Source organism: Lates calcarifer, linkage group LG6 (assembly GCF_001640805.2).
Source record: "Lates calcarifer isolate ASB-BC8 linkage group LG6, TLL_Latcal_v3, whole genome shotgun sequence".
Taxonomy (NCBI): Eukaryota; Metazoa; Chordata; class Actinopteri; family Centropomidae; genus Lates; species Lates calcarifer.
This window is the reverse complement of record NC_066838.1, coordinates 13,546,129-13,555,587: the sequence shown is the minus strand read 5'-3', so window position 1 is coordinate 13,555,587 and position 9,459 is coordinate 13,546,129. Positions and strand designations below refer to the sequence as shown.

General features: G+C 41.0%; 1 protein-coding gene across 3 annotated transcripts; it reads right to left on the bottom strand.

The window, feature by feature from the left end:
• Nucleotides 1–1,682: 1,682 nt before the first annotated feature.
• On the bottom strand, nt 1,683–9,393 carry ikzf4 (IKAROS family zinc finger 4). Of its 3 annotated transcripts, none has more exons than XM_051071208.1 (8): nt 7,495–9,393; nt 7,318–7,372; nt 7,117–7,224; nt 6,712–7,014; nt 6,394–6,561; nt 5,508–5,660; nt 5,239–5,367; nt 1,683–4,494 (listed from the first exon to the last, which is right to left on the bottom strand). In XM_051071208.1, the coding sequence occupies exons 1-8, from the start codon at nt 7,495–7,497 to the stop codon at nt 3,674–3,676; spliced, it is 1,740 nt and encodes a 579-aa protein (XP_050927165.1). In that variant the 5' UTR covers nt 7,498–9,393; the 3' UTR covers nt 1,683–3,673. The 3 variants fall into 3 exon arrangements, with proteins under 3 accessions (XP_050927165.1, XP_018521676.1, XP_018521674.1); XM_018666160.2 differs by having other exon boundaries at nt 9,022–9,393; XM_018666158.2 differs by having other exon boundaries at nt 9,059–9,393.
• Between the last annotated feature and the right edge of the window lie 66 nt (nt 9,394–9,459).

Below are 9,459 nucleotides of genomic sequence, written 5' to 3'. Positions count from 1 at the left end.
TAAGAAAAAACACTGTCTAGACATATTGATGATTTGTTCATTGTGCATAACTAACCATTGTCATTTGCTGTCAGATTTGGGTTTATTTACATACTTTTTGAAATTGTACCTGGAATATGTATGTAGGAGTAGCCAAAACAGATTATCCGCTGCAGAAGAAAAAGAAAGGTAAAAACTAACCTGAATCAGACAAAACAAAGGTCTGTCACACGGGCCAAAAGGTCATGTAAAAACAAAGCAGTCTAACCTTCAGATTAGCTCTAATCATTGTCAACAAGCACTCATTTCATGTTTTTTTTTTTCAGAGACAATACACAGCTTATGTCTGGAGTCTTAACATTCATTATACACACAACAAAAATCTTAAATACCATTTTAGATTTATTACAGCGATACCTTATGTTTTGTATATACAGTCTATAAAGTTTTCTTTCTTTTTTTAAATGAGACTTCTAATTTACAATATGTTTTTTTAATTTGAAAATTGTAGTTTTCTTTTTGTTTCAAGCAAGGAAAATAGGTTGTGAAAATATCACGGACAAATCTCTTATGAATTTAATTTAAAACATGAACACAGAGCTGAAGAGAGGATCGTTTATGGATGGCTCTTGTCTCTTGTTTGTCTGGTCTGTAGTTTGAGGGGGATTCTAGAATTTGTTTTTCATGTAATGTAATATGTTTTATGTATTTCTTGTTGGTGTTTTATGTTACAGCCTTTGTATGTTCTGTGTGCTGCTTGGCTGTGAGACTGATTTCCCTTAGGGGAAATATCCTGCATGTGAAAGCCATCTGTAAATGATCCTCACGTTATGCTCTATGTACACTTATTTTGTCTTTGTCAGTTCAAATAGAATTATAATGATTTTGACTGGTAAGTAGATAAAAACTTGTGGGTACATTATGAATCTAAGGGGTTTCCTACTGTAGCAAACCCATGAATTATTATTGTTTAGTCTATGTGTTGAAAGGAGGGGCAGATACCTTAAGTTCAGAATATGTGCTTGTTGTACAGTAAGAGTGGAATATTTGCTCAGTTTTTATCATTATGGGATTTTTTGGTCTCCAAGGCTTCTTATAACCAGGTGGTAATGCAACCTACAATACAGACTAATCTCTAATTAGTAACAATATATACCATATAGATTATAGGCAGCTACCCAGATCATTAATGTCTATCTTGCTGGAACAAAAGTACTGGCATACTCAACTCAAATGTCTTCAGCATATAATGAATGCCAACCCAAAAGGCACAGAAATGGCAAAAAAGTCACCAGTGAATGACATTTTTAATAGGTTAATACACAGCAGCAGAAAGACACTGACGTGTTTCAACCTTCTTCAGTGTTAGGAAACACTGACTTTTTTGCCATTCCAATTCTTTATATCCTAAAATCTGACGTGGACATAGCTGGACAAATCAAAAATATAAATCTGTTCTTTTAAATGCAGTTTTTTGATAAAGAATGGTGTCTAAATGTTGTCTCTATAGGATAAAATGTGCACGATTAGGAATTTTACAATAGTTTTGTTATTTTGTTTAATAAATACTTTTGTTTTTCATCTCTACTCTGCTTGTTATTTGTATTGTCACACAAGAGAAAGTGAGAAACTCCTAATGTATTTTCAGTGAATAAAAAGCAAACATCTGCAGATGCCATCATAGTCAAACTAGAGAAAATCACTTTTACAATAAACTTAACTTTATTGACAGTAAAAAGTTTTGAGAATATCGAGGGGCACGCATCTGTAACTGCAAGAACATCTCGGAAAGCAACATGACTTTTTGAAATAATGAGGCAGTTGTACATCTTTAACTTTGAGGTAAAGTGTTTTGTCATGTTACATCATTCACAAAATATTGTATAACATTGAAAAGTCCACACAAGGAGACAGAAAAAACCCATGCCTCATTTTCACTTCTTTGAAATTACTTCACATTTCAAAAATAATTCACAATTCAGGTAAAAGCAGAAAATGACAAGCACACATGCTATATTCCATTCACACACATTTCTCTACTTATCAAACCAAGTGCATTTTTAGATTTACTTTTTTTTCTCAAACAGTTTCAAGTACATTTTTGCCTGCGATTAAAGAAAATCAAGTTAAACTATGAAGCAGCAAACCCACAATAACGAGTAAGAATACTGAGTTTGGTCTCATTCGTGTTCCCAATATTAACATTATCAGATAACTCACCATACTGTAGCAATAAGGTATTTGGGTGCTATAAAGAAGCAGGAGGTAACATTTCATGGACTTGAGGAATATGCTGGATAAGATTTGGAATATAGCTGATTAAATACACCAAGGCTGAAACAAACAACACTAAATAGATAATCACAAGTGATAACTGAACAGATCCAAACTGATTTGTTAATTAATTTTCAAATAATTAATCTGTTAATTCACTTACATTATGGAAATTGTTGAAAACCTCAGCCTCAACTGCTGAGAGCAAAACCACAAAAGAATTCTTTTAGTTGAACTGATATTTAATTCTTAAGTCACACATTGCAGCAAACTTGAGTGTAGTCCACAGAACCAGTGCAATGCTGAGGGATTCTGTAGAAGGCCGGCTCCGTTAAAAATACACTGGTGTTGCAAATTAGATGATCAGTTATTGTGTATCTTGTGTATATTGTGTAGTATTATGCGATTTATCAGTGCAGTAGAACAATCACAGAAAAAAATTTGTAAAGCCGTCAAGTGCTTCGGCAAAGATGTTCATATATAAGCAGGGAACCTAAAAGTGCAATCCCGTATAGGTATAGCACCCTGGGCCATCTCAGTCAGGCTCTTGCTGTACACTACATGGCTCATGGTCTGATCTGCACCAGTTTTCTAAGGCTCACTTTAACATCCAAAACCCCCTTTTTTTCCTGAGCCCTGGATGCCTCTTTCACCATCAGGTGAATGTCTTTAAGCTCACTCCCTTCATGCTTTTTCTTTGTCCTGATAGTCCTCTTTCTGTGCAGCTGTAAATATTCTCTCTTCTGAGGTGACTTCACGCGCTGTCTAACCATGCTGTAAACAATATGTATTCCTACAGCAGCGTACTGCTGTAGGAGTTAAGGCAATCCATTTCTGTGCTTCGTCTGTGACAAAAGCTCCTCCCAAACCCAGAGGCACAAAGCTCTCAGTGCATATTAAGCTTACCTGACACCCCACACAAAATACCCTCTTGAACCAGAAAAACAAGTGCATACTAAGCATACCACATATAATTCTTAAAATGTACATCCCATGCTTTTCTTAAATGCCTGTGTGCATGACCTCTCATCTAACTAAATCACTTAGGAAAAGATGGCTAGTCAAAATGTTGGAGCACCAGTCCCCCCCTCCCCTCCCCGCCCAACCCAGTTTCATTAAGTTAAGAGGAAATCCCCCAAGAAGGCACTTTTGAAGCAAAACCGGTAGTTTTGCTAGTAGATGATTTGATATGGGAGTGCAATCAATCATAGAACATAATTTGCCTCCACTAAACTTTAAATGGTGCAGTGAAAAGATTCTTCACTTGTATCTGCTTTAGTTTCATAAATATTCTCACAATAAAACCACAAATTTCTATTTACTTACACTAAGGATTTAAAGCAACTGATCTGGTGCAGAACAAACGTGAGCCCAACAACTTTAGAGTCACCTCTCCTCATACAGCCGCGAGCCCCTCTCCTCAGCCCACCTGGTGCTCTCCGCGGCTGATGTGAGATGAGAACTCGTAGCGGTCCTGGCTGCGGTGGCCACAGATGTTGCACTCGAAGGGTTGGCGAAAACCGTGACAACCCATGTGGATGGTGAACATGACATGGTCCAGGAAGAGGATGCGGCAGTGCCGGCAGTGGAAGGAGCGCACAGGCCTGCCGTCCCTGTCTAACACCTGCACTGTCTCCCTTGAAGAAAGGGGTGAGCCAGGGCTCCTCTTTACCATGGCGGTGGGCACAGGACACGCTCTCTCCCACTCTTGGTCCAAGTCTTTGGCCTGGCTGGGGCTGGAAGTGGGATGGCTGCGGGGCAGTGCTGGGGTTTGGTAGTGGAGGTGGTGGTTGTTGGAGGTACTTGTCGGGGCTGTAGCCCTTGTGCTCTGCTCTTCTGCTGTGCTCTCTGTGTCTGTAGAGTCGGGACAGCCGTTGGGCGAGGTGGTATGGCTATTGGCTGAGGGTTGGTCAACACGGCCTTCGCCTGCCTCCCGCCCTGCCAGCCCGAGAGACATCGCTGCCAGCCCACCTCCGCCATGTGCTCGGGGGCCCTGAGGAGTCACGTTGCTGTTGATGGAGCCTATAACCGTGCGGAGCTCCGTCAGGAAGGCAGGATGGAGCTGAGACAGTGCAGGCGACTCATGGTTCTCACCTTTACCCCTGGCGCCTTGGAGGTGTGAACCAGCCAGCCCAACCGAGTCCCCAGCAGGCTGAGAGCTCATGAGGTCCCCCTCTTTCTCAGAGCCAGAGGACAATTCATAAGGTGCGTCAGGTAGGTCAAGGTGCATGTGCTTCTCACCTATGAGAAGGACAGTGATAGGATCGGTGATAAACAAGACAGGGGGCCCTCTGAACTGACTTATCTGCTCCACCTGAACCATTGTCATGATACAACATGAACTCAGTCTTTCTGGTGAAAGCACCTTGACATTTGGGTGATTTGCACTGCAGGATAGCTGATGATATCAGACAAAGTTCTTATCCTCCTGGACCAGGTTCTTATTATTTCTGTGCCTTAACACTTCTTTATCAAACTGAGAGTACACATGGGTGACAAATTAAAGGAAAAACCTGAAAATATAGAAAAACAGGACCAAAATGCCCCCACCCATAAGGCATGTGGGGTTACTGAATGTTTTGATGAGTATGAAAATGATGTGGATCATATTCATTTGCCTTTGCAGCCACCAGATTTCAACCCAAATGAACACTGATGGGAGATTTTGGACCGATGTGTTAAGACAGCACTCTCCACCACCATCATCAAAACACCAAATGAGGGAATATCTTTTGAAAGAATGGTGCTCCATCCCTCCAGTAGAGTTACAGAGACTTGTAGAATCAATGCCAAGATGCAACAAAGCTGTTCTGGTGGCTCATTGTAGCCCAACACCTTCCTCTCAGACACTCTCTGTTGGTTTTCCCTTTAATTTGTCACTGGTCTGTACATCATTATTATAGTATGATTTTATAATACAGTATAATAACTGTGTGTAAACTCTCTATTTAAATTTGTATTAGGAAAAAAAAAAAAAAAACTCACCCAAAAACTTCTGTGGTGTTGATCTCTTGCGTTTGGTGATACTGGTCAGTCTATCCACAAACTGGATTTTTTCATTGGATGGCTGGAGCACAGGTTTAGAGATTATCTCCATGCTTACTGACTCTTCACCTGCAAACAGAAACACCCTGACGTCAATATACAAAGTAAACTTTATATGTTCTGTATATTTGCTTGTACACTTATGTAGGGAACTTACAGACCTATTGTCTATAAAAGTTATTGAGTTTCATGTTTGTGCAATGTCTTACCCTGTGCTGTCTGCGTGTTGACTGCTGTCTGGTGGTCCAGACTCTTCAGATAACTATGGCAGCGCTCCAGATGTTCTTCCAGTGTGCTCTGTTGCTTGTAGCTGCGACTGCAGTAGCTGCACTTGAAAGGTTTTCCCACTGTCGGCGAAGACACTGCAATTCAAAGAAAAAATACAGAACAGATTTCTTCCAAGCTTGACAAAAAAATGTCACCCTAGATAATGGATATCACATTTAAGTGCAATTTTGCCTCAAAATAAAAAAAAACTGTCACTATGTTGTTGTTTATTTATGTTTACTGTTTATGGGAGTTTTTTCTAATAAAAAACAACTTACGGGTATCATTGGCTATTTATCAGAGAATGGATTTCCCCATTGATTTGTTATTCCTGAAATCATTATATGTTGCTCGCCAGTGACGACATGAAGACGCCCAACTCTTCACCGCAACGTTCCATTTTAGTGTGCCGTCGGAAAAACTGACGTCATTTCGCTGTAATCCAGTTTGCAAGAATCTTTTCTTCGAAATGTATCTCTTGAGACTTACGGAGATCCACCAAGACCTACTGTACCAAGACTGTATGAGAACACCTGAATGTGTGTTCACAAATTGAAAGAACCCCACAGGATTTCCTGTTTTCAAAATGGTAAATGTCATATTTTTTGCTTTAGTACATTCTGGTAAAAAAGACCTACTTCCTCTGAGCTTCACAGAAGCGGGAAATGGACCATTCTAATGAATCCCCACCTCTACCGCTTACAGGTGTTTACAAGTACATCCACCAAGTTCAATAACTGAATAAGCACACTGATGAAAAACTTCATCGTGGAATATGTCTCTATGTGTTAGGTTCTGTATTATTGCACATAAATATCACAGATTTACCTGCATGCGTGCGCAGATGTCCAGCCAGGGCATCTCTACGGCGACAAGCATAGTTGCAAGTGGGACATTTGAAAGGCTTCTCTCCCGAATGCAGCTTGATGTGGCGCAGCAAGTTCCCCTTCTGGGTGAAGGAAGCCCCACACTGGTTACACTGAAACGGCCTCTCACCTATGAGCACATGGTCGGACCCAGGATTTTAGAGGGAAATAAAAGTATTGCCTTTATTTTAAAACTGACATTTAGGTTGGTAACGCATTTTGTCCATAAAATGCATTTGTATTTACTGGCATATGCAGTGCTTTGCCGGCTTATTCTCACCTGTGTGACTTCGCTTGTGAACCATCAGCACATTGGGTCCGATGCAGATCATCCCACAAACCTCACACTGGAGCTTCCCATTGGGGAGCCGGATAGGACCCGGCGAGGCAGCTTTTGGACTGGCCATCTCTCTGTAAATGCTCGCTCTGTCTCTTCCAGCTCCGGCAAACTCGGCGTTCCCTTCTTCCATGGGTTCCCCTCTGTCATCCCTCCTGCTATCATCCCTCACAGCCTCCCTGTTCTCTGGCTGTGGAGCACCTGGTGACTCATCATCACTGCACAGCTCAACCTTGATGGAGTTTGCTGTTTTGCGGAGAGAAAACACATTTACTTACACATATAATTTTAACGAAGAATTCTACGGGGCCCACGTGGCCACAGTGCAACAAAGGAATAATAACTGACCACTAAGGGAGCGGTGTGGTGAGGACTGCTGACTGTTTGGAGATCTTGCTGAAGGGCCCTGCAGCGCGCCATAAAAATCCTGCTCCGTTGATGACTCTCCTCCATTACCTCAAACACAAATATGCCCACGTTATTAAAGTAAACATTTAAGTCTGGATTCTGTACACACAAATGTATAGTAGCCTTCATATATAAACTTACCTTGTGCATATGAGCGCCCATTGCAGTCATCAGCATTCATTCTCTCACCAGATTCCTGCAGAAATATAATTTAAAAACAGACAGTATTACTTTTTCCCCCCAGTTATGATCATAATTATCAAAAAGTTCCCAAATCTTAGTAACATGAAAACTGCATGTAAAACTTTGGATACTAACCATATAAAATATACTTAGCAGCTGTTTGTTGGTACAAGAATAAGGCTGGGAAACAGATAGCTTTATGCTTTCAGAATAAGTTCACAGTAATAAACTAATCTGGTAAACTTGGGTTCTGCCCTTCTATTTCTGAATCTTGTAGACTCTTCTGCACCGTGGCCAACAAATGAACATGAGAAGCTCCACATTTATAGAGAGCTAATGGGCAAGAGCGTTGAAGGAGGAGTTAAAATTAAAAGGGGGGTGGACAAAATAGCTGGAACACTTTACACTGTGAAGAATTTCAGTTCAAGGGCACCACAAACACCACTTCTGATATGAGGCTTTGATGTAAATCTAAATTCAAGATTAATTCTTAAAATACGACAACGTCAAACTTTACTGATCCGAGGAGTGAAGTTTAGCATTAGAGCTGCACAAAAGAACAATATAATATAATAGTATATATATGTATGAATTTAAAAAGACAATTCTGATCATCTATATTATCAACATATCAATATACAGACATAGCCTCACAAAACGTAGCCTATAATGTTGGATTTGTTGAGATTAAGCTTGTAGTTGTATTTATTTTCTGTAGTTTATTACATTGTAAATCGTCCCTGTTATTTTGTCCATCCCTGTGTATCTGTGCAATAAATAATGGGGGAAATTTACTGTAGTTTACACAGAACACTGTTATTATTCCACAGCTGACAACAAAGTGAGGTGTGTAGACACCGGTGTAACAATACTGATTTTATGTGATCAGAACAGGTGATGTTTTTACTCAATGTCACGTTGAACACAATGTTGAAAAAACAAACAAACAAATAAAACAAAACAAAGAAATAATAATAAAAAGACAAAGGTCAGAGGAGCCAGACGTACAATGCTGCACCTTTTGCACAAATGGATGACAACAGTGGACAGAGGAGACCGTGGAGCGAGCCGCTGGGGGCGGAGACAACACATCGCAGGGAAAATTAATATCCTCGCATTGGCCGCGCATGGGGAGCAACAGGCGCTGATGCAGCCGGGGAGACGCGCCAGTCTCACCAGGGCACGGCGATTAAAAAAAAAAAAAGAAAGAAAAAAAGGACGCGCACCAGCGCCGACCCTCTTGCCTGACAATCCTGTCTGCCCGCGATGGGCGACCGTGCAATAAAACAACACATGCATTTACAAATAACTACCACGCGTCTTCATATATCCGCGGCTACTTGTTTTAGCTGCTCGGTGGATTTTTCTGGTCCGTTATTTTATTTTTATTTATTTTATTTTTTTTTACACCAATCAGCTCGTGGACGGGCGAGACGGCGGCGAGACACAACGGCAATTTGTTGCAGGAGTTGCCACCGTCCAAATTGTCCGCATGAACGCGGCTGTCATCCAACACATCGAGCACGTCAAACTGGCCTGGGCTATACAATGTTTCTCATGAGCCGTTGCTATGGCACCCGACCACACGACAAATGGCATTCACCCTACCAACTACTCAAAAACATGCCGTACTCCCAAATTAAAACCGATGGATGGTCTTACCGAGTGCCGCGGTGAAGTCCACAAGCCTCTTCCTTACCTGGCGACCGATCGGCGTTTCCCTTTTTAATTGTCTGGATAGCTGTTTGTTTTCCCAGGCGACGACAGCATCTCCGGGATTTTTTTTCTTTACCTGGGAATCCCAATCAACTTCCGGGCCCATGCTGGGATACAACAGACCATATAACTGTACTACAGAGCTCTGGATTCAGTGATCGCCGAATGCATCGATGCATGTCAGCTGTGGGTGCAGGTGGCAGAAATGTGGTGACATTTATACCATTAGAATAACTCACAGACTTAATAAAAGACTATTGACGGTTGCGTAGGAATATCTTCTTCTTCTTTTTTTTGAGAAATGCTGACCTACAAGCTGCCTAGTAAAGTGATAGCTTTAGTAAGAAAAATATATTCTTTGTAGATCCATACAGTGTCTGTTTG